The sequence below is a fragment of the Aedes aegypti genome, chromosome 3 (genome assembly GCF_002204515.2).
Source record: "Aedes aegypti strain LVP_AGWG chromosome 3, AaegL5.0 Primary Assembly, whole genome shotgun sequence".
In the NCBI taxonomy this organism is placed as follows: Eukaryota; Metazoa; Arthropoda; class Insecta; order Diptera; family Culicidae; genus Aedes; species Aedes aegypti.
The window spans coordinates 374,581,014-374,607,392 of NC_035109.1; the positions used below are offsets into that span (position 1 = coordinate 374,581,014).

Genomic DNA, 26,379 nt, shown 5'->3' on the forward strand with positions numbered 1-26,379 from the left:
AGGCTTCTTACGAGCTCAAGCGCTAGCCGCTACAAACAGGCTCACGATCTTACATTTCTATCGTGTGATAGGTTATCGATAAAATCGATCAGCTGTCAAACGACGTTAGTCAAATGTCATGTCGTTTGAAAACTAGGTTTCTTGTGGCACTTAAAAAGCAGTATTAGGGGCATAGTGTTCTGGTTTCTGGAATGAAACGACGATTTTATCGTTTAACTGTCAGATCCAATTTGAACAATTTACATCCGGATTCTGAGTGTTTTTCGAGACAGAGTGCATATTGTTTTCCTCTAAGGTTCACAACTACATCTACACTAGGGCACCCATACTATTGGACGTGATAACCACTATGCAACGACTTCCAGGCTTATCGTTTATCGCCCTCAGTGTGTTTGGCCCTTCATACAGCGCTCGAAGTGCCATGACTCGTCTCATGCGGTGCGGTGCTGAATGGGCTCCTGTGTTCCGAGAGAGGCTTGATTTATGTTCTATGGACGAGTTGCACGCAGCAAAAGCAAAAACAGACGAATAAGTAAAACCCAACCGAGCAACAAACAGACACACACACGCTGTGAACATTAACAACAACTAGCCGGCCGCCCCTCTTCAGAACATCACCAGCAGCAACAACAGGTTGATTGACAGTGGGGTGCGGCGAGGGGAGGGGGCAGAACAATTAATTTATGCAATTTCGACTTCCTCTCTCGAGTGGGTTCGTTACCGGCAAGCCCCAGAAGCTTGGTGGGGAAAGGAGACGGAGAAGACGTGCGAGAACAACAAGGGGGGCCGGAGGCGTAATTAAACTCTTACTTTTTATGGAAGATGAGCTGTTTTGGTGGGGCGAAACGGGGATGAGAAGGCAGACAGAACTTGACCACAACAGGCGAAACAGGCAGTCGACCATTAACGCAATAATTTCGCTTTTGGTCGAGTAATTTCTGACCGGGGATGGGTTACAGTGGAATTGGGCTAGTCCGACAGAGATTCTTGAACAAAAAGCTCAAAACATAACAATGGGATAGCTGATTGTTTAGTGGCCGGCAATAGAAGATTCTATGCTTTTTCACTGTAAAATAGAATTTTATGGGCGCAGATCTAGATTTGAAAGTTGATCGATCTTTTCGATCAACTGTCAAACGGCAATGATTGTGTTAAGAACATCGCAATCGCCTCGTTCTTCGTATCTCAGTGGGTTCTCATGCAAACAAGTGTCGGATTACCGCGAAAACACTGTCCCAGCACCATGCGGTGAAATGATTTCAAGACAGTAGGTCGTTGAGGCCGAGAGTGGCACAATTTTCGAGACTCCGACGTTAATAGCCCTCGCAAGAGTCTCTCGAGCTGGAGTTTGGAAATTGCATAATGGACGAGCGCGCGCGTATAAATACACATATTGGCGAAGGCTTGCCGAGTGAAAATAACAAATATGGCAGCCTGATCGACGGTCCGAGATGACGGAGCGCTTTTAAAGGAGGCGTTTTGATGGCGCAGGAGAGCGTGAAAAATGGCAGCAACAACAACAACAACAGAAGGTAAAAACATCGCAGACCGGCCGAATCTAGGTCTGTTATCTAATCGCGCGCGGAATCGAGGTGGTTCGATCGCAGTCAGTACGGCAAAGGCCACGCTGACGTATGCGTCACCCAGTGCCAATAGTGTGCTGTTGCCATAGTAGTGAAAGTTATGCAACCCATAAACATCATAGCATGCCGTTCGTCGTCGGTTTCGTCTACTTGAGTCGGTTATTATTTATTGCTCTGGTCAAGTTTCGGTGTTTTGGAATTGAGCGCTCTCCGCGCGCCTACTGAGTCGAAACGAGGGCGATCGCCGTTCGATGGTGGGGCGTAACTGACGGGGCGGACAATCAACTAATTGGTTCAACTAGGTCAACTGGGAGTTGGTTTTGCTGCGGCACCTGTTTGTGCCGCTCTGAGAAACCAATTTCCATAAATCACCGAAATTTGACACTTTCCGTACCAGAGCACATGTGACAAAATGCGAACGATGATTGTTATTATTCAACAACAACAACATCAGTGTTCGAACGACCGTGGGAACGAAACGCCCCTGCTTTTCGTGAACTGCTTTTCTCCCCTACTAGTTTTTCAACGCAGGGAAAATATGTTTTCACCAGATAGAGGCACCCGCATCGATGAATGGAAGATACACACACCCTAAACACCCGCATAATTTATCGCCCATTTCACGTCCTCCGTTCGGAAACAAGCCCAAATCGATCCACTTTTGGTGCAGGACTAGTGATTTCGAGCATGACATCAACTTGTCATATTTGACATGACATGACATAATTCTCAACTGAATTACACGTTTTCTGTGCTTAAAGAGTCATATTTCGAAGAAACGATCATATTTGATCGTTTAAATGTAAAACAAAAATGCGTGTTAATAATGATCGGATGGATTTGGTTTTGACCGTTTTTGATGTGTATTTATGTATCGAACAGTTAAACCAGTTTTCCTTACCATTAATCTGTCAAGCTCAAGCGCCATCGACAGCTTTACGAAGCCAAAATAGTTCCCACCAGCACTTAACCGCAACCTCTCACATTTTAGTTTCATTTTCTCCTACACTGAAATCAAATCTCCATTGTATTTTATGTGCGTAAAACAGATAAAACTGTTTCTGGACTTCATCGTCCGAATCTATGTGCACCATTTGAAATTTATTTTGTTTCCATTAAATTATATTGTAGTGCATTTGGTTTTTATGTGCACTGCAATACAATTGAAATGATAAATATTTGAAACTTATCAAAGTGGAATATAAATTTTAAATGTACCAACCCATAGTAAAGAATTATCAACTTCCGCACATAATTTTCAAGAGGTTACAAACATAGTAAAATATTAAAATGGCGGAGTAAACAAACAGAATTGTTTCGATTTGTATTCCCAATCTTGTAATCTTGAACGGCATCGAAAAGATATCGACAACGCTGAAGATCAATCCTTGCTGGTTATGCAAGAAAAAAAAACTGTAAGTAACATTCTCGGAGCTAATCTAATCATAATCAAATTTGTGCAACCAACTCATTGCTTTTGTTTAGGGAAATGTGGTTCTCCCGCGTTTGAACTAAATTCGAGATTCCACGGCAGATGACGACCTGGCTCATTTCATTCAACATCTGCATGCATGGGAGTAACCGAGGGAGTAACATAATCTTTCCAGGAAAAAGTCTTGTTCCACATGATCTGCATCATCCACAGGTGGAGATTAGGTAAATTTGCTCTAGGTCCGGATCGAACTATAAAAACTTAAAATGGCGACAAACCTGAAACCTTAAGTGAATTCATTCATCAAGTTTTCTTTCCAAATGATCATAATTTTAAATTCTTTTAAATAAACTTTTTGTAAACATGCAACGTCTTTAATTATTTATGCTCGCAAGTACAATGCATTAATAAGTCTAATAAAATACAGTTCGTAGGCATTTATTTTGTACGTGCGCTGCACATAAATTTCAAGAGGAACAACGTTCCCAAATTTATGTGCAAGACTAGTGAATTACAAGTGCGAAGCTTGATTGCAAAAATATATGTGCAATGCACATATATTCGACTATGAGATTAATCTCAGTGTATAGGCAAAGGGTGCAGGTCATTATCCCAGTTTTCTAATTGTATATCTGTTAAGCTCAAGCGTCATCGACAGCTTTACGAAGCCAAAATTGTTCCCACCGGAGCCTAACAGCAAGAAAGGTAAAAACCTCCCCCATTCCTGCGACATTTTCTCCCGTCAGCGGCGAAGGGTGAAGGTCGTTCCCGCTTTCGAATGCGGGTCGTCCCAGCCCAAGGGGGAAAATTCCTTGACTCCGGAGAAATTACGCCGGATCGCAAGGCGGTAAACCGTGCGGTGAGTCACTGCGCCGCGAGTTCACCACCTTGCGATTGCGGCTAACTACGGGGCACCTAACCCAGCTTAGCTAGCTTCCCATTTGCCTTTCGACTCGATGCTAAATAATGATAATGAGTAGTGAGTGTGTGTGCGCCCGATGTCAGCCGGGGCCAGTCAGTTAGTCAGTCAGTCAGCCGCGGCCGCACCGCGGTGGAATGTGTTCGGGGTTTTTATCGAGCAAACACACCGCCGCTCCAGCTGTGTGTCTGCGCCGCGGACAAACAGAACTTCCGCGTGCTTTTGCTGGTGACTGTTTTGTATTGTTATTTTATTTTATGTTTTTTTTTCGGTAGAAACTGGAAACGAGTTTCAAGGTTAGCGTCGTCGTTAGTTGGTTGGTTGGGGTCGAAAGGGCGCCCGAGCAGCGGGAAATTTAGGATTGGTCGAATTTGAAATGGGCCAGTGAAGTGGAACCGAACCGGTTGATTTGATTTGATGTGGAATCGAAAATTTTCGAAAAAATATCGTCAGGATTGACGAGATTAGAACTGCTTAGTAGGCTTGGTAGTCCAGAAAAGTTAGTTTGTTTACTTTTTCCAAGAATTTTTGACATATCGTTGACTGAACGTCAGTAAAAAATCGAGTAATGAATTACAAAGTCTATTCAGTGGTTCTAGTTTCTTCAGAAAGTTACCGAACTCTGTAATCCTAATTTATAAAATTATAAATTGGACCTTTTTGGAGGCCAAGAGCGCTCAAAAGCTAGATTTTGAGCGCTCTTGGCTACCACAAGCTAGCTTGCTTCGATCTGACATCTGACTTGTGTCATTTAACAGTTGATCTATCCAGCTTTTGACGAGCGCTAATGGCTGCTACGCATGAGCACACTTTCTGGTAGGGATCACATTATTTGACGCATGGCTTGGGTCGTTTAAGATCTGATCGATAAGTTTGATGATCGATTTTATCGGTTTACTATCCCCAAGTTAAACGTCAGAATGCTTGATCCCTACCAGAAAGCGAGCTTGCTTGTGGCGGTTATCAGCGCGTCAAAGGACATATACCAAACGTCCGATCGCATGATCCCTACCAGAAAGTGATCATACTTGTGGCGACTTCAGTGCTCGTCAACCGCTAGGACATCTGAATATTAAAACGTTTTTTTCCTTTTTCTGGTAGAGAGTAAATGATTTAACGTCTAGCTTGTATTTGAGTTGTGAACAGTCATCCTCATACGGTTCCTCTTTTAAAGCTACTAAAATGAGAGCAATATGTCCGTTGTGGAGTTCATTCCATACTATACTGTATTTATTATCTAAGTCGAACGAGTTATATGCTCTTTTCATTTGGAAGACGATTTGTAATGAGCACTCCTCGCGCCGATTAAAATCAAAGCTTCCTACTCTGTCTCGTCAAGAGTGACTCACTTGAACATCGTCTACTTTATATAGAATCATGTTCACACTGCTCCCACGTTTGAGCTACTCAATTGAGTACAATCTGTGCTTCATAGTTTGTCAGTTTAACGCTTTTTGCTTTCCAGAGTTACTGGAACATATAGTCTATAGTCTAAGCTGTCTTTTGCTTCGAAGCAACTCTCATGCGGTGATGAGCATTATCAGTTACTCAAATGAGTGGTACTATCTGTAATGTTCTTCTATCTAAATGTAATTCAAGAGAGCTCTGTAAGCAACGTCTAGGGTTAGATTTTCAGCGTCTCTGTGTAAAAAACAGTGTAATGGGCATCATCTGAGTTCTGCATAATATCCATAATAATTTTTCTACTGTTCTCTTTATGAAGCTATTCAAATGCTTTCACAGTGCCACCGTTGTTTGGATGCAGTGAGTGCTAAATGAGTTCCTTTTCCATGAACCATTCTTTTCATATCGCTCTTCTTTTGAAGCTACTCAAATGAGCACCAAACAATCTATATTCTATTAAGCATTAAAACCAATTACTTCAAATGGACACTACTCTCCTTTAATGGTTACTCAAATGAGTATATTTTCTTCCAATGAGAGCTGTCTGGGCCCATAACTCAATTCACGCGGTTCTCACCGAACAGCTAAGGCAGAACTTCGACAAGCACATAATAATTATGCAATTCGAAATAATCGAATCGTCATTGATCCATCAATTTAGTGAAAATCAATCCGCGGTCGGCCGATTGACGTCATCGCGAAGAGCTAGATCCATAATTAAGACAAAGAAGTGGCGCTTGTTATCTCCACAATGGTAGCAGCTTGAGCAAGTCATTGATGTTTTCCGACGATTGAATCGAATGATGGGACTCGATGTTCACTTTCGGCGATTGTCTGTTGTTTCTGAAGATGGACGAATTTGGAGTACAGTTCTGAATAGTCAAATATAGGCATCATTCAGGGGAATGACACCGCGATTTGGAGAAAAAATAAACAATCAAAACGGCCGTTATGAAAAGCATAGATAGCGCCACCGTAGTCTTGTGTGTTTGACAGAACAGCAATGCTGTCACAATGTTTAATGTCATATACGATGGCGATTTTGTTTTGATGCGGTGAGTGCCGAATGAATTACCTTCAATGATCCATTTCGTGGATATTTTAGATTTTCTAGCGATGGCGGTGATAAAAGTCAAACTAGTCTTCTGTAAACGATAAAGCGCCTGTCAAATAACACAACTTAGCTCGTTTGCTATTTCCAAAATGTAAGCGTGGTTATCCTGCAATCTAACGAGTACTAATGACGGCCACAAACAAGCTAGCTATCTATCGTTTCATTTGACAGTTAATCGATAAGTTCCATGATCCCTACTAGCGTTTGTCCCAACTAGAAAGCTAGTTTAACATTAGAGGCCAATTTTTTCTCACTTAATATATAAATTTTTATTAATTTCAAGACTTAAGCAGTCAGCTGACTGCATCCGTCACTTATTTTCGATAGTTCCACGAATATTTTTCCGAAAACAACCCAACGTAAATAATGCCATCACGTCAGGGGTCCGGCAATTTCCTGTCTCCCCGATATGATGGAAGACCAAACCCCCGAAAAATCGAAGAAACAGCAGACAATCCGCATGGGAAATGCGGAACCCCCTTGCCCTCCCCCTTCAGTAAACATTGTGATTTTGCTCCCACCTCAAGAAGGCACAACTGCAGAAGATCATCGCACGTCACAGAGTCTCAGCCGTCGAAATGTCATCCGTCGCCAGTTGACTGTTGTTGTTGTCATTGTCATTTCGGTGAAACCAAAAATAAACAACCGGTTACGCTGCACCGCGCTGTTACACGCGGACCAAAACCAAACATCACCGCCAAGCCAAGCGAGAGAGCGATATTTTGGGCGCAAAATTTGCATAATTTCTCCTGATGGTGGTTATTTAATTTTGTTTCCACCCCGAAAAAAAAATAGCAGGCCGGCTGTCCGGCAGATGACAACCGCAGCCAGCAAAGTGGATGAGCCTGATGCGACGATGACAGTGTATAACTTTCACTGCGGCTGAAAGTGCACGGCGGCGTTATGGACGATGCTTATGATGATGACAGCAGGCGGTGACAAGGACCGAAAGTATTGCTTAATCGGTCGTGCCGCTGTAAGATGTCCTTGAGAAAAGGGGGCCGGTTGGTAGGCATCCAAGAAGGCGAATAGACGTTTGCCGATGGGGTTTTGTAGATTTGAAGGCTTGGTTACACTCGATATTATTCCCATACTCTTGTTTTGACACATAAACGATCATCATTTCTCAACCGTCGAATCATAGCAAGCTTAATGACGACCAAATCATAGTTAAATTCACTTTCTGGTTGGGTTATTACAGTTTTGAACAGTAGGGAAGAAGCGCTACTAAAGATAGAACCTGATATAAAAAGCATTTGGTATCTACAGCATTAGGGATGGTACACAAATTATGTCACGGTAAATTTCAACTTTTTTTACCCCCTCCAACCTCCCCCCCTTTGTCACGTTTTTTGTATGAGTCCTCCGAAATTTTTGTAAGGCTTGTCACGCTTGGCTTGACCCCCTCCCCCCCCCCCTCGGAGCGTGACGTAATTTGTGCATGACCCCTTACAGGTGATGCTATGGAAGAAATAAACCGTGGCCTAATCACGGAATTTCCCTCTTATTACAGTTTGACATTTGAACAGCATCATTTTGAACATTAATCGATAAGATCTCGCATAACTTGTGACCTCGCCCTAAAAGCCATTGGTAACCGAGTGTGTAGCTCTTTGTTTCTAAGCAAATCAATAGACCTGGATGAAAGCTATTACCTTTGGGAGATAGAGGAGAATCATCTCTTCATCGTAGCATGGTTGAACAACGCGAAAATCCATTCGTTTGCTCGGTAGCTACAAGCTACACACTCGAAAACCAATGGTTTTTAGGGCGAGATCACAAGTTATGCGAGAGATAGATCAAATGTTTCGAACAGTAGGGAAGAAGCGCTACTGTAGAAACTGTCAGTTTGACAGATAAACGATCAAAATCAATCGGAAGCCACGAAAGAATTTCGTATCTACAACCTCACAGGCGATGCTACGGAACATCTAAACCGTAGAAACCGTGACCAAATCACGGAATTTCCCTCCCGATAGAAACCGACAGCATTACCCACTACCGCCACGCTGCGCCGGTACAACTTAATTACGATGGCTGTCACCTTCGCTTACCCAGCGCTTCCAACCGATTGACACCGGGGATGGTGTTGTAAGCGATTGACTAATAACAGGTTTTCTCTTTATCTCGAATGCTTCTGGTGATGCGGTTACACGATGTTGTTGTGGTTACTAGCGGCTCGACCACCCCATAACTCCCTTCCTGGCATGGCCTCTTCCAGTCGCATACCCACAAACCAGTCCCGGTGGGGTTTCGCATTACACACTTAGCATCTCCGTCATCCGATCCTCGTCCTCCGCTACGGCCAAGATTTGTGAGGACGGTTCGTCGTCGATTATGGACCGCTAAGACGATCTTTGTGACGGACGGAGTAGGCGGCGACGACTGTGGAGCTGTCAGAATTCCGCGGTATGCATCAAAAGGACGCTGTCAGTCTTTGTTAGTAATGTGAAGTCTTGTTCAAATTGTTCAATCATTTATGTGCCACAGAAATTATTGAGCATTTTCATATCCAAAATTTATGTTTATGGCTGGTACGCTGTTCATAAGGATAGGTCAAGAAACGATCAGGGAATGATTCCGTTACCAAAATTATTTGAGCTGTATGCTGCTGAGAAGTAGAGCTGATTTCATAACGTCAGTAAGGCCTGCCGTGCAAATCAAACGGAACTGTCACTTTTCCGTACGGAAAAATGTGCCGTTCAATTATTCCGCAAGTAAGAGTTACATTTCGCTCATACTGGATCAGCTGTCAAAATTACTTTGGTAAAAGGAGAAATTTTACTTGAGTGCTTTACTTTTCAAGTCCGTACTAGGCTTAATAGAATACTGCGCTAGTGGTGAGCGTTTCCAGTTCTATCTTTTTGCATAATAAAGCTCTCCATGTCCCTTGATTTTGTTCAAAATATTATGACACATAATGTGATAGAGTAAAATCTAGAATGCCGTGAAAAGTATACTGCGATCTGTCAAACTTGGGTACCTTTTGCAGTACCAAGGGACGAAATGCAGTACTAGAAGCGGTACCCAATCTGAACCCGAGTGGGACGCACCTGGTTCAGGATTTTTCTTCTTCTTCCTGGTCCTACGACTTCACTGGGAAAAGCCTGCTTTATAGCTTCGCATTCTTATGTCGTTTGGCAGCAAATCGATAAGATCGACAATCAAATTTATCGATCAGCTGTCAAACGACCAAAGCCAAATGTCAGATTAAATGATCCCTACTTGAATGCAAGCTTTCTTGTGGTGGCCATTAGTGCCTGTAAGAAGCTGGATAAACTAAAGGCTATGTGTTGCAAAACGTTCATATGTGACTAAAACATAAGTTTGAAATGGCTGCCGATATACAATAATGACTTTTGTTTCAAAGAGTTTAAATGAGTTGAAGACGAGACTCCACTGGGAAAAGCCTGCTATATAGCTTCGCATTCTTATGTCGTTTGGCAACAAATCGACAAAATCGATAACCAAACTTATCGATCAGCTGTCAAAAGACCCAAACCAATGTCAGATCGAATGATCCTCATCAGTAAGCAAGCTTTCTTAATGCGGCCTGTAGCGTCTGTAAGGAGCTGTATATACTAAATGGCTATCTGTTAACAATGCGTTAATATGTGACACTTAAACGATAAGTTTGAAATGATTGCCGCTATCCCTTTATGATTTATTTTCATAGAAATCAGATGAGTTGACCTATAAGCTAGATTGTCCTACTTAGTGTGTTGTTGGATTAACAATTGACCAAAACTCCCGTCTTACGAGCAATCCCCCAGTACCCTGTGACAAAACCACACGTGACGTCAATCCCTCCACGCTTGGGAGCCCGATTTCCGCGGAGCTCGGCGGAGAACTGCGCCACTGAACAACTGGCTGCAATTGAGCTTGATGAAGACAAGTGATGAAGAAAAAGCCCCTTTGGCCGGTTTTGATGTGCTCGTGAGATGCGGGGACCCAGTTCGAGAATTGAATTAAATGAGAAGAAATTGAGTCTTATTCAAAATCGCGCGCGCGCGTCCCTCTCCCTGTCGTCGTCGCAGTCAGTCATAAACGTCAACCATGTTTATAGTGTAAGTCAGTCGTTCGTTTGTTTCGTTTGCTGACTGAAAGAGAAGGGAGGCACCCGGAACTTGAAAATGCGCGCCCGCGCGCTAGTCACTCTCGCTCTGCGGTTGTGTGTGAAAATTTATTCAAAACAAGATCCTCAATAACTGCAGCTTTGATCGTCGCACGGAGGTCCGGTTTCTCATAATGCTGGCAAAAACACTGAAACCCAATAGCGATCCAAACTGTTTTGTTTTTCGAAATTACTGCCTGAATAGATCATGTGGTGGAGTTGCTCTCATTATTCATAGGCGTATAAAACATCATCTTTTTTCCTTTGAAACAAATGTTTTTGAAATTTTGGGTGTTCCTGTTGAATCACAGCTTGATAAATATATTTTCATAGCTACCTATTTGCCTTTTCAATGCACTGGGCAGCAAATTAATTTGCTTCAAAATGACTTGCGGATATTGCTCGCAATAAGTCAAAAAAATTTGTCATTGGTTACTTGAATGCCAAACATCGCTGATGGAACAATTCGCAAAGCAATTCCAACGACACAATTTTAGTTGATGAGTGCTCTTCAGGATTTTTCTCAATTCAATACTAGAAAGATTCGCGAATCAGGCGAAACTGACAAAATGTACACAATTTAAGAAAAGATAGCGTTGAAATTGTAGCTCGATTGTCTATTCACTGCACTTGGACATTGTCCCTATCGATAATTTAACTATTAAAAAAACGCAAATTTGTAGAAGACGAAACTTCACCTCATGCCAAACCACACACTTTATTGATTACGCCTGTGTTTTTGTTTATCAAAGTGATGGGCGCATCTGAAATCGAAATCAAAACACGGCGAGAGTAAACGGCAACACTGCAAACAAAAAATAAACAAGGCGTACATGGCGGGCTTAATTGAAACCAGAATGTAAACACGGCGCAAAAGTAAGTCGCCTATTACTGAAAATAATATCGATTACAGGCTCATAACATTGGGCGATACTGGCATCCTTGAGTGCGTTTAAGGCGAAACCTTATAATATTTTTTTAAGTACGAAATAGCTAGAGAAATTGTAGGAGATGTGTGTTGTATTGATGAGGATTTTAAAACTAGGTTTATGAAATGTGTATTAAAGTGGAAAGGTTAAAGTTTGAGTATATTTTCTTCAATTGGGATTAAAAATTGCACATGAGAATTTCATTGGTTATTTTCTCATTGTTATTGATTTGTCAGATAGGCCCTTATCGCGAATCCCTCTCGAATACCATGATAACCCTACTTATTTTTCCTCTTCTAGAAACCTACTACGAAAGATTTTAGTCACGCGACATTAGTCACCTTTGTAGCCATCTGGTTACTCAGGCTGATTTCGATTCTGATCATGTCCCTATTACAAGTCAAATACCAGGATTTTCCAAATCTGGACCACTATGCATCGTCTTCGTTGCTGCTGCTGCTGCTCATGGAATCATTGGGCGGACAAACCGCCAATGATGACGGTTTGCGCGCGCCCTCTCGAGTCCTCTCAGTCAATCGACCAGACCGACCGACAAAACAACCAATGATGTAGTTTTTATTATTAATTGCTTTTTATTCGAAAACGCTACAAATCACATTGAGCAACTGGCAATCGCGCAGCGCGCTGCTGGCGGCGACCGTTGGGCGCCATCGACTCCGGCTCGACGACACTTGCTCTCCGCAGCGGCGTTTATTTAAATTCGTACTCATTTATTACTTTAATGGCCATCAGCGCCCCTGCGGATGATTATTGCTCAAGTTTGTTGATGGGGGCAATTCTCGTCCCGTCCACCCTATTCGATGTTGCCAATTGGCGCCCCTCGACGAGACGTCGATGTTGCCCCTCCCAGGACAATTGGGGCTTATATAGTCAAGTGATACGGGTCCGGGATGAAAGTGAAATTGCGGTGACTTATTTGAGTGATCGTTAAGCCGAATGCGATACGGTTATGGGGAATCGCTGTGGAAACGTTAACGAAGATCTATTTTTTTAAAATGCTGAAATTTAGGGAAATGAAATTGGGTTCCTCAAGCCGAAGGTTAAACATTCACTCAGAAGCCTAGAAATCTGCAAGTTTTCAAAATGTTTGGCTCAGAAATCTCAACTCTCTCAATAATGCTCAAAAGTAAAAGATTGATTGTTTGCGTTTTGAAAACGTTTTTGTCGTTTCAACCCCAAAAGTTATAAGGGTCGTTCTAATAATTTGAACCCATTTGGATAAAGGAGATAATTAATTCAATCAGTTAAAGTGTTTTCGCGTGTATTAGAACTACGTTGATACTGTCAGATATATTCAACAGCACCAATCGTTTTAAAGTCGGTCGTCTCCGTAATTAGTAACCATGTCGAACAGTATCAACTTAGTACAAGGGCACAAGGAAAAACACTATAAGCCATCCGAATCGTAATCATCGAAACTTCAAAGCAGTTTTTCTATTTAAAACTAAACTTTATTCGACAAAAATGTGTTCACTGCGTTCTGGTTAGAGAATGAAACACAATGGACATGTTTTCATGTAAACTCTCTTCATTTTAGACAAAAAATAGCTTTTGAAAATGCTCAAATCAATGACGGATGCTGCCTCCTCATTTGAACAATCCTCATTCATTATGTTTTGTTTCTTGATGAGTATTTAAGTGACTGCGACTAGTTGTTCGTCACAATACTAAGCTGACCATGCGTACCGTATTAAATGGGACAGCGGTCCCTAGAAGACAAGGATATTGCCAATATTTTTATAGTCAATACTTTTTCTTAATATTTTCACCAAGTTTGTTTCGGGTTAGCCACGTGGGATGGCTCCGCACAAAACTCGTTTATTTTTTTATGCCAATTTAAACAAAACGCCCGATGAGCACAAAACATGCATCATTTCGGCTGCTATCGACTGCCGAGATCAAACTGAGAGGGGAAATATTGAAACGAAGATCAAACTATCCTGTTTGCACTTCAATGTATTGAGGAGTTACATCAATAAATCAATATACTGATGTCGTTTAGGGGCCGCTTAAGACCTTGATGGACTGTCCCGTCTTTTTAGAGAAAATTTTCAAATTGTCCCGTATTTTCGAAAATGATCGAATTTTAAATATTTCTACCGCTCGGAACGCTCGTTAAATGGCTAACTAGGGTGATCAAAGTAATTTGGACAGACCGTTACGCATATATTTGGCCATTTACAGCAAAATCAAATGGAGGTGACCAGATTATATACGCGTAACGCTCTGTTCAAAATACATAAAACACCCTAACTAACTTATTTAAGTTTTTCCTTTCAAAAATAAAAATTCATCTGTGAATAACTTGGCATATATACTTGGGATCGCTTACACACAGAAAAATGTTAATTATTGAATCCCAGGATCATTTCCTATATAAAATATTTAACCAACATTTAATTTTCACTGATACCTCTTAGATTGTTAAGAAGTGTTTGTAATTCTCCTAAAGATATCTACTAAATCTTCTTTCCCTACTCCTAGCTGTTTCAAGGAGTGATAAGGGTTTAAAGAATGCTTCAACTTTGTGTAAAAGCCTAAAATTAGTACCAAATATCTTTTTAGGTGACAGACAAGAGAAGTAATTTATATTCATGTTATAATACAATGCTCCTCAGCATTACTGATCATGAGGAACTTAGCTCGGGCTTCCATTCCTTACGTGGTTCCATTTGAACGGATCTAACATGATTGCTAATAATCCCTCTATGACGAATCTTCAAGAAATGAGTGTTTTGAGGCTTTAGAAACATTGGCACAAGAAAATTAATCATTTGTATTGTAATATTGTAATTAACAATTGTAATTATTTCGTCAAAATTTTATATACAAAAACAAACTTTCAATGTTTCAAAGCTAAACCAAAGTATTACTGAGAAAAAATATTGAGGTCTTTCCAAATCTTCTACTCAAACTGGACACCAATTCTTATAAAAAATAATCAAAGTGCTACTTCAACAGAGCTTAAACACTTTCAACTACTGATCTTTAAAATAGTCGAGCAGTGCAGAAATATTTAAGACATTGAGAAAATTTTGAAGCCATTATGCTTATCAAACATTCATTCTCGGATTCCAATAAACTTCAAGATTGGGTAACATCCTCGGCCAGATTCCAAAGCCAATCCCGGTCAACCAATCAGTGATTTTCGATAGCGATCGATACCGATGCGTTTTGAATCGTTGGCGATCGACATCGTTGGATAAAGATCTATAAAGAAATCGAAGGACTGGTTTGTCGGTATAGAACCCTGAAGCCCTATGTAAATTTTTGTGCCAAACACTTAACTGTTGTTCAGCATTGGTTCAATTAAAAAAAACATTGTTTTTTGTTCATGACATACCTTTTGATTTTAACTTCGATTTTGGATTAATTATGTTTTCAGCGTACCTTCCGAAATGTCAGATAGCTTAAACCCTAGTGGGTTTTTGTCGGTGACAAGATTTCATTGAAAATTTTAGATCCCTTCTCTCACATTTGACAATCGTTAAGCTGTTTAAATCTTTGGTTATAAAAATTTGGGAATATAAACTTTGTCATATTTAAATCACAACATCGGGCCACGTTACAATAATATTCAAAAATCATTTCGAGGGTCGCATGAAACCTTTTCTAGGGGCACATGAGGCCTATGAGCCGTCGATCACTGTTCTAGAAGAATCTGTAACACAATCCCAGTGTGTAGAGATTCTAATTATTTCAGAGAAAAAATATTATGGCTTTTCATAATACAGAAATACAGAACTATTAGAAAAAATACCTTATATTGGACTTTACAAAAATGTCCCGTTTTCGGACTTAATTTGCCGCGTTTTACGTTTAATACGTTATTGTCAGCCTGATTGTGACATGTGTCCTATTTTTATATAGCTTTGTCCAATTCACGTATCACTATTAGTATTGATAATCGTCGAGCTTTGACTATAAGCGTTATTCCAACACGGAAACAAGGTTCTGAAAAATTGTACCACTGTATTGGGGTTGGTTCTGCAGATTCCGAAGGGTTCTATCAGCCCTTTGTCAAAGAACCTTATTCTTTTAGTTATAATTGTCGTTACAATAAGTTCTTCATTCGAAGCTTTCCCATTAGCCCCAGATGATATTGACTCGGACAGAGGCCTGTGAGAAAACCAGTAAAATTACTTACACCTTTTTTGGACTTCATTCTGAGAGAACAATCAGATACACTACAAAATGGTTCTAGTCCAATGAATTGACGAGACGATCCAAGTTTTGCTAACATATCGGTTAGTTCGTTTCTTGGAACTCCTCAATGCCCTGGAGCCCAGAATGATTTTATTTGCTTTGGCAAGGCCAATTTTTGAAGTGGTTGAATGGATTGTAAACATGTTCAGAAGTGCATCTTGCTGATTCCAAATTGAACACTTGGAGCTGCTTGGATATCAGAAATTCTGCAAATATTTAATTGTCTGCACTTTCTGTGTAAGTAGATGTTAGAACATTCTAAAATAGCTTGAATTTTAGGTATTTTTCTGTTCGGATTGCGACCATTATTTAGATCTATTGCGACCATTATTTAGATCTATTGTGGCATTACCCGTATCCTCAGTGTATAGTGAATGTCGCATTACTATTCCATTTTCATTGATAGGTAATGAAGCATTGATTTCTGTATAGTTCTGTTTTAATTCCTCAGAGATTGATAGAAATCGAATGTGATGAAAAGGTCCTGCTATCTGCACCCCTCATTGAGACTTATATCTCCGCGAAGGCACGCCCCTCAGCAAAAATAATCGATTTAATTTCTGAAAAACCGAAACGGTACTACTTTGACCATGCCACGGAACTCTAGTCCTATCCTTGTTTCGCTTTTAGTTTAGTCCCAGAAAAATACTAGAAAATGAGGGGCTTTGCTCTAGCAACACTTGTTGAGGCAGTACTCATGATTGTTATCCTGGCTTTAAGTGTAGTCTCGGGACTGATCAACTCCGAGTCTTTAACCATCTGCTAGGTAAAATCTCGCGCAACGTTTCAATACGACCTATCGAACATTGAGAGACTCTCTTCGTTTACTTTCTCTTTCATCAATAACTGAGTCACATTAAACGCTTCTGTTGCGTTTTTTTTTGTATGAAACACTCGTCGAAGAAATTGTTTTTCGATCTATAGTGAAAAACTTCCCAAAAGCTCTAGTATTTAGTAGAGCGAGAGAGGAGAGAATCTCTCATATGAACATAGGTCCTTTAGTAATATTCAGTGAGAAATAGATTCAATTTCAGAAACTGTTGTTATTGGCAACAGTTTCTGAAATTGAATCTATTTCTCACTGAATATTACTAAAGGACCTATGTTCATATGAGAGATTCTCTCCTCTCTCGCTCTACTAAATACTAGAGCTTTTGGGAAGTTTTTCACTATAGATCGAAAAACTTTGTACCGCGAATTCTTGAATTACAAGAACATATTTCCCTAGCCCGACAACCAAGATGAGTCAAGGATTCAAGTTGGTAGATCTTACCCCGTAGCGCATCACGAAAAAGATGCTCTACCCGTTACGGGTGAAGAACGACATAAAAATATTCTTGTATTTAACATTGGTATCGAAACAAGATCTTCAACAACATTCCAGTATCTGCAAAACCAAAAATAACAATATAAAATCGTTAGTCTCTTAGCAACGAATCTTCTTAAAGCAGAAATTATTGATTCTGATGAAAAATTGCTTAAGTCCACTCCCTTCATCGATCCTCTCTTTCGCTAATAACTTCGCCAAAGTAAAGAAATTGCTTATATTTCTTGTTTGTGAAACAAGATGAATTGATTGTTTATCCTACATCATAAAAACTTGTACCGAAAAGCACCTGAATCAGTTTTCTGCTATAATGCAATAGAGAGCAACGATGAAGAGAAGTCGATCAATGCAGATAAGCCCTTACGAAAAATCAATGTCGAATTCAGAGTTGTAAGCAATCATGGAAGTCGACACGATTTCGCTGATATTCGGCAATGCTTCCCTTAACCCGTATAGGCCTGAGTGAAAGCAAAAATACTAAAACCTTTACCACTCAGCGAATACTTAACGGATTAAAATATTTATTTTTGTCAGTATACTGGCCCACATATCTAGTTTCTAGAAGTGGCCGGAGGAACTCCGAAATACTCCTGTAGCCGGAGTTATTGCGGTGGGTTACTGGGTCAAGTCGGGTAGAAAAAAGCGATTTTTTGGGACATGCCAAGTTATCTTTATTTATTTCCAATGGCAATCATTTTAATTTGCATAAACCATTAAGATCTGATATTCAACATTATAAATTAATAGTTTTTCACCATTTAGAGTGTACCAGATGCGGCAAATCGGACTTAATGTCCTTAAGAGCCGGCTCTAGATTTGTTAGATACTAAACCGTTTCAAATTTCAAAAATTAAAGATCGAACATAATAGTTCACTAAAATGCGTTCCCATAAGCTTGACACAGATGTAAAGATACAAATCGTGCATTTTATCATAAATGTTATCCCAGGGACCGGAAAATGGTCATTTGTATGATCAATCAAAAGCAGTTGACATAATTTTTCAATTTAATCGATTATCAGAAGGTTTACGCTGATGCGTTTTTCTTAAAACTCCTTGATATAGTGGCCACATTATAACCGACTCCGAAAATTATTTGTGACTTGAAATTCGCCTACCTCCAGGGGCACAGAAGCACAGAACCATTGTCATCCGACCTGACCCAGTGATCTACCGCAGTAACTCCGGCCACAGGAACATTCCCGCAATCCTTTGACCACTTTCAGAAACTAGATATGTGTACGAGTATACTGACAACAAATAATTGAAATCCCTCAAGTATTCGCTGAGCGGTGAGAGTTTTAGTAATTTTTCTTTCCCTCAGGCCTATACGGGTTAAACATGCACAACACGAGCGATCAAACGAATGTCGAAAAGAAAAATGTCAATTGAATGCCACTGACCACGATATTAGAAGAAGAAGAAGAATCATTACGGTTTTGTTTGTTTCTGTTCTGCTTTCACTGTATGTGTGTCACATTCAACATAACAGGCAAGATTAAACTATTCATGTTGTTGATGATCCGATGCATGGATTATATGCAAAACTTATGATTTATGCTAATGTCATCGTGTCACACGACATTAAATTTACATTTTTTTGTGTTTGTCGACGTTCATTCTACAGCTCGTGTCGTGATTGCTGACTATGGCATCGAAACGAATGTCACGCAAAGTGTCGAATGTTTACAGCACTGAGTCGAATTTTTCAAAATATATTGTTCGGAAATCACAACTCACTCAGTTTAAATTACGTGCAAAACTAAATGATAGATTGATTGATTGCGTTTAAGTTTTGTCGTAAGGATAGTTGTATGAGTAAACAAATTCTGAGGCTAAAACATTTTCATTCATTTTCAGTTGCCGTAAAATGGGGTATCATTGATCAGCGGGGTGATATTGATCGAAATGAACCTCCTAGTAACAAGCTCACATCAATTTTTTTTTTGATTAATTTGCAATGCATAAATGGTGCTTCTACTTAATATAACCATGAACTTATAAAAATTACTTAACTCCTGATGTTCAGTTAAAGTCTTGGTTTCTTTTGACTTATGGTAGTCGTCAGAATTGAACTTCCATAGTTTCGACGTTTCACCGAAAATGGGCATTCCCTAAGAAAAACGATACTTTCTCACATGAGAAGTCGTTGCGGCCCCCTAGGGGTTTTCTAAATATGCGTCTGTTCGTAATTTCAAACGAAACGGTACATTCAATTTTGTTCACGAAATTGCATAAAATAACGCGATTCTAAAGAACTCGAGCTCAACTGACAGCAATTGGCAGCTTTTTATGCATTAAATGAGATCGGATTAACTAATTTAAAGCCGTTTTAGAGCAGAGGGCATTATCGTTTTTTTCAGTCCAGATTTTTACGCTTACCATAAAAAATATGCTATAAAAATTTGACAAACGGTGACTACCACCACCGCACAGTGGTTTCAGCTACATAGGAGAGCGGTCTTAAATACGAAAGTCGGTAAATTGGTCATAAATTTATGCAATTTGATACGTATTCGTGTTCTACATGTAAATCATTTCTTCTGATAAAAGGGGCAGGTGCTATGGTTTTTACCCCCTTGAGTAATTTCAACATGATTTCAGCTTTATTACATGTACTACAAGAGTGAACGAATTCGCAGAAGCTGTACAATAAAGGTTATCTACGTGTATTGTAGAGCAGCCTACTATGATTTTAAAATTAAAACTCAAAATTAGGATATTTGACAGATATTATTTGTTGTTAATCAAGTTATGCTTTGGTAAACTGAACATACGATACAAAAACGATTACCAGTGATTATTAGTGAATGTTTCTAGAATTTCGAGTTTTTTTTTCAAATTTAGGCTGTATATCACCGATCTAGTTTGCAAACAAAATATGCAAACTTTATTTTTCATAGAGATCGGTTTAAACCTTATTGGGAACCCCAGTGCCACTGATAGCGTACTTGTAAAGTTTCGTTAAAATTTCTGACAACGTAATGAAAGTGTTAAAAATGTTTAGATTTCTATTCTTTATATCTCCACTTAACACATCTCACTTAAGAGAACCATATCAAAACGTAAATGCAAGAGTTCAGCTAAAACAATTATGGAACCTTGTTCTATAAGTATTTGACATGATATCATTGAAAACATATCACGATTTTATTGAAGTAAAATTTTTGGATTTATGACCTATGGGGGAACCACTGTGCACTGAACTGAAACATGGAAATATATCCTCAGCATGTTTTGACGAACCGTTAAATTTCATTTTTTCCTTTTTTCTGTCAATCAAATGAAAATTTTTGTTTGAATTTACGGGAATAATCTTAATTCGTTTTTGTTATATTTAATAATGAAGAACTCTTTATTTTATTGTAGGCATCAATCAGTTGGTTGACCGTACCTCCCAACAACTTGAAGGTTAAATTTCGCAAGACCAAGGCTTACAAATTTGCGAGAGAATTTCAAATGAATCTAACATATCCTCACTAAATCATAGATTGGAGTCTCACAGAATTATGTTAGAAGTTTTTTTAGATTTACCCAATCCTGCAAGAAATTTACGCAGTATGTCGTCGGGCCGTAATCCTCACAATGTTCAAAGCATGGTTTCCACATATTTCTGGGTGGGATTATGATGAAATTTTGGACACCCTTGCAGATTCTGTGGCAGGATTGTAAGTTAGAATTTTGGACGAGGTCCTGATGAAACTCTTAGCAAGGTTATTACAGATTCCACAAAATTCAGAACTTTATTTCAACAAGTTATTTGGCGAGACCCTAGGATTATTGCAAAATCGTGGACATCGTTCACACAGGTTTTATGGCAAGATTTTTTTTAGAATCTAGAGCTAAAGTTTGGCATGGTTTTAACTCTGTGTAATGTTATCACAAAATCCTGGGAGATGTTTTCACAAAATCTTGTACAAATTGCACAGTAGCAGAGATCTCAATTTTCACCAAAATATCATTCAATTTTCAAGACAACAATCCCTTGACTGATTTTCATAAATTTCCGGAAGGGTTGTACCGTACTATATGGTTTCAATAATTTGGCCTGCTGCTCAAAAAAGTATTGCGGTAAAGTTAAAGTAACCATGATTACACTATCTAAAATATTACCACACTTCTAAATACCGATGATTTTTTTGGAGAACATTCATTGTTTGGAATATATTTTCAGTTTTCAATAACAATCTCAACAAGACAAAGACAATTTAGGAAAATCCTTAATAGCAATGTTAATTTCACCCCGTCCAAATCAAGTATGCAACGAGCAAGCATTTACGAATCAAGATCTGGTTGTTGCTTTTACATTTTGAAAAAATAGCTAATCAGTTTGAGATTTTCTACTGGAATTGAGTATAACTGCTACCGCAACCTAAAAATGTTCTCTTTAATCCTAGATTTTCTAGTAGAATTTCTCCACTGTAATGTGAAATTTTGAAGCGTTTCGAAACTCTCATTAAACTTATATATTACCAGTGAGGGTTCAGAGTATCTATCGGAATTCTATAGATATTTGTATTTTTTTTTTGATGACACTAAGAATCTTACCTAGAATGGATTGATCATTGTGTAGAAAAACTAATTTTTCGAACCACCAGAGTGTTCATCTGAAATGATGTTAACATTTTGTGCTATGATCACTTCTGTAAATAAGCAATATTTGTTTTTTGCAGTGGCGACTCGTAACCTCACTTTCTACCTGTTCTACGACTCTAAAAATGACTATTTCGACAAATTTAGATTATAAATCAAAAAGTTTATGATTAAAATCGTGCTTTCTAACAAATCTCTACTGATTAGATACAAATTTGTTGCTGAAGTTCAAGAATTTCTAATCGTGGAACAGGTAGATTTGAGGTTAGGGAATCGCCACTGGTTTTTTGTAATACTATGGAACATAGTTTTTGACAACATGTTAAAAAAGAGCTCGAAAAATCTTGTCATTTTTACTAACAATCAATATTTTCATTTTCATGTTTTTCCACTTTCATTGTATATTCCAATTCTTAGTTGACTCTCATATAATAAGTTGACTAAAGTTCACTGAATAAGAAAGTTTTTGAATAGATATCGAGTTTTTAAAATAAATTCACCTTAAACGTGGCATCGACTAGAGTAAGCATCGAGTTATAGAACTAGCGACTTATGCAGAGCACAATGTATGAAAATTTGAACGGACCGAATAATCCATCGAGTTAGAATAATCCATAGAATAGAATATCGAGTCGTGAAGCCTCGACTGCATTTCGATAGTACATGTCCTGAAGCTGCACCTGATGTAGTTTCTGAAGATTTGTTTTAGATATTCGCCCCCTTTGCAAAGCTTAAGATATTCATAGTAAACAAAGGGGTTTCGCGAAGTAATTATGAATTTTCAGAAAAAAGCGCAAAAAAACCTTTCGTTGCGATGCTGTCATATCATCAGAAAAAAAGATAATCGGATCATAAACTAGCACACTGTCCATAGAAGCTCTCGATTAAAAATTGCAGAACATGATGTGACTTTCAGTTGTCCAACATCTTCTCATGGAGACATAAGTCTGTTCTTGAATGCATTCTGACCTACTTTCGAATATAAAGAACTTTCAATAGTGTTGTGCAAATTTAAAATAAATCAAAAGATAACAATATTTGATTATGTTGAAGCACATCAAATAGTCCCATTGTCTGATGACAGCTGTGCCCAGCTCCAGGTAGAACGACGCAATTCACCATCCAGAGAGTGTTATCTAACACGTTATTGTTTGCCAAAATGATTGACCCCCTCTAGCAAATTGCCGTCACCCGAAATGAGTAATAATTCCCCACACTGGCGCTGATAACACAACCGATGAGATTATTGCGTGTTTGCAAATAATTCTCCAACACCAACTCAATCTTCGAGTCTACATGGTCATTTGGTTGGTATCGAGCAAGTCCCACTCAAATCCAGTCAGTGCTGCTAATTCAATTCCTGGAAAGTCCACAAAAAGCCGGACACTTCACTGGCTTTGAGTGCCTTCAGGTTATCATCACCCACAAACGAGCGAACGAACGAAACGAACAATCTTTTGTTCGAATGATAGTCTAAAAATATCTCGCTTGTTGACTCGCTCTTGAGTCTTGAACATACTCATTCGTCATGAACGTCATCCAGAATTATTTCGATTACTGGTGGTCGGTGAAGTGTTTCGGGAAGGCGGAACGAGGAGGACGGGAAAACCAACTCGAGAGAATATCACTTGAAGGGCAACTGACAGGAATTTCAAGCCGGAGGATAATACCCAACTGCTACCTAGAGTCAGTGGATCACTCACTTCGGTAGAATCCCAACATCATCCCATCAGTACAGGCAGCGAGTGCCAATCTGATCGAAAGATTTCAACGGTTCTCGAAGGCAACAGGTTGCAGAAATTCTATCGCCGATCATGCGCAGTGTGCCGTGAGTTTCACGCCCTCGTAATCAAAATCGGATTTTGATTGGGCGATTTAAACGCTCGAATCACAGAAGGCGACGACACCCGATTCTACAGTCCTCACCTACTAGATTGACTTTCATTCGAAGTGAACTTACCTTCAATGTAAAATCACCAAAGTCGTAGAACGCCCCGGTGTGCATTATCGCGGTAGACATTCTCCGTGGATTTCTAGCTATCGTGGCGGCAGTTTCTATCTTCTGTTCAACGCCTGCTAGGATTCAGATGTTTATTTTTTTGCAAAGGGGGCGATATCACGAATGACGGTCGGTCAATTCTCGCTTCGTTTTGTTTTTCGAAACGTCGAAAAAAAGGACAGGAAGCACCGTTTCACTTGTCGTACGCAATTTCTTCTCCGTTTTTTTTTTTTATTTATTCACTGGTCGATCACTTCTTTTTCCAAACGCTTGCTTTGTATTGCTTTGTTATCTCGATGTTGAAAATGCACTATCTGTTGCCAAGCTGCAAAGAACGATTTTCGATTCACACTGCGTTGGTACTATTATAACACTGCTATTGCTCTAAATTTCTTCTTTCGATTTTATGCTTCGATCTTCTCTTCTATTTTCGCATACCAAAACCACTCTTCTTCTTTTTCTGCAAAGAAAAAAAGAAAGAAATCAGTAATCACTTTCAATTTCAATTCGATTCGATCACTCAGCGCACAAACAACAAAAATTTCACTTGGTCCTAATTCGCGACTTGAAAATTCTCTTGCCTTCACGTTCTTAGGCGGGGAAAGTTTGTTCTATCGGTGAACTCTTGAACCGACTCACTAAAATCCAGAACAAACTTTCGTTTTCAACGCTCACTCTAGGCAAACAACAAAACTCTACGTACGTTTTCAACGAATGTGGATGCTCGATGTGCGTTTCTGTGTGATACCTCTGGGGTTGGGGTTTCGAATCTCGCGGAGGCGGAACGGATTAGCCAGGTAAGCTCAACAAGCGAATCACGAACGTTACAAAAAACAAACTATCGCAATACTTCAACGCGCGAAATCAACGATTCTGTTTGTCAGTCTCTGAGATCCCAAAACGGTTCAGTCAGTTTCAGTGTTCTACCGCGAGAACTTTCGCGTTTCACAAAAAACAGACTGATTCCTTTTTTATTTGGTTGGGACTGGAAGAGCTTCTCACAACACTATTCTTGTTGGTTGGTTTCTGCTACAGTACAGTATATGACGACGGGGGGTGATTCAAAGTTAGGCTACCTCTACTCTGTACGCCGCTCGTTTCAAAACTGAATCGAGTCTGCCTGGAACGATGCGTCGATATGCCAAAGCAAGCGCTGACTTTGTTGAGCTCAGCGCGGACTTCGTTTGTCTACCCGAATGCGGACCGCCGCGAGAGTTTCGGGCATTGGCTCTCGCTCTCTTGTCGTTTTAGTTGGCTCTCTCTGACAAAATCGCTCAGGAGCGCGGGTCATCCGATCCGGACCGGAGTAGGGATGCCTAACTATTTTCCCCTCACACACGCTGTCAAAGTGCGAACGAATGGATTTTTGCCGTTTTTCCTGTTCAACTAGATTTTGCTGAAAGGCTTTAGATTCTCTAATTCTCTTATCATTGTAGGTACATATGGCGATCCAAATTCTGAGCTTCATTCGCCTTGATTTGAACATACATCAATTTCTATCAATATTAAGTTTAAAATGCATAAAAACCGTAACAAATTGATTTTTTCCTGAGTCTTAACTGTTCGAAGCACATTTGTAAATAACGAAAGTTTTGAAAAATGTTGATGATAACAAGTTAAAGTAAAATGGCACGCACGTGAAATGGTTTCGGCTCCGTAATGCCTCTTTGTGCCTAAGCCTTCCAATTAAACGCGATAAAATATATCAACTAGCGTGACAAAACTATTGTAATTTAAGTAAAATTGGTCACGGGAACAGATATTAACGATGACATTTTCATGCGGAAGAGTGATATTAGCGATATTCAAATGTCAAAGTATCGTGATATCCATGACATTTAACAGCACTGGTTATAACTTCGTCAAAATGATAGTAAAAATAAAATATATTCTCAAATAATCAAATTCTGACTGTTTGGTGGATTATCCCAAGCTTTTTTTTCTGCATAAAGTTCTGCCGCTTTGTGATCTGTTGATATGGAGTTTTATTTGGTGTTGATGTTTTTTTTTTCTGCTACTCGCCTCACATACCCATCATATGTGCGATTGCACTTGTGTGAGTGAGTTGATTGTTGTTTTTCCTACATTCTGAAGAATCTCTCGCTCTCTCACGACGGACGATCACGATCGCGATCGGCTCTCTCTCTGCGGGACTCGCTCGCGAAACGTTTTGTTGTGTTTTGATTGGGTGTGATTGTCGTTCTGTGGGGAAGATGCTGATTCTAGGTCTCTGGTCCTCTAGGTAGGGTAGGGTTTGCGATACGGTCGGGTTTCGATGGCGAAGCACGTGGTTGTGAGAAACAGGTATAGGAATTAAAATTTTGTTGACGTCAAATTATGCCAAATCACAATGATTTATGCTTCTGGATTTTAAGTTTCCTTGGGATTGATATAGGTTCACTATAATGGGCTTTTAAGATAAGATTATAAGTTTCGACTTAATACTTTTTTTGAAATTTTTCACCATTTCTTCTCTGCAATAATAAAAATCAAAGATTGATTGAAAACAATACATTTTTAGTTGCGAAACATGGGTTGTTACTCATCCTAGTTTTAAATGCATATTTGATTGGTAAAAACTCAAACTAAGCTTGATTTGCTCAACACTATTTCGTCGGAAAAAGTGTACAATTTTTTATCAGCTTGTGGAAATAACCTTCGGTTCTTACCGTTGATTTTGTAATAAAAATAACTTGAGGGTTAACGACTAATGAGCTTTATTGACTTCCTTATTGGCA

At 39.5% G+C, this 26,379-nt stretch overlaps 1 protein-coding gene across 5 annotated transcripts in view; it reads right to left on the reverse strand.

Moving 5' to 3' along the window:
• The window catches only part of LOC5574190 (protein TIS11), a 118,133-nt gene extending 93,305 nt beyond the window's left edge, over positions 1 to 24,828 (reverse strand). The window contains exons 1-2 of one of the 5 annotated variants that reach the window (XM_021851793.1): positions 24,718 to 24,828; positions 23,603 to 24,101 (exon numbers count right to left, since the gene is read on the reverse strand). In XM_021851793.1, the coding sequence (XP_021707485.1) occupies positions 23,603 to 23,662 (60 nt within the window). In that variant the 5' untranslated portion in view covers positions 23,663 to 24,101; positions 24,718 to 24,828. Of the gene's footprint in view, positions 1 to 23,602 lie in introns of all 5 variants that reach the window. The other 4 variants (XM_021851794.1, XM_021851792.1, XM_021851791.1 and 1 more) reach the window with 4 other exon arrangements.
• Positions 24,829 to 26,379: the final 1,551 nt, after the last annotated feature.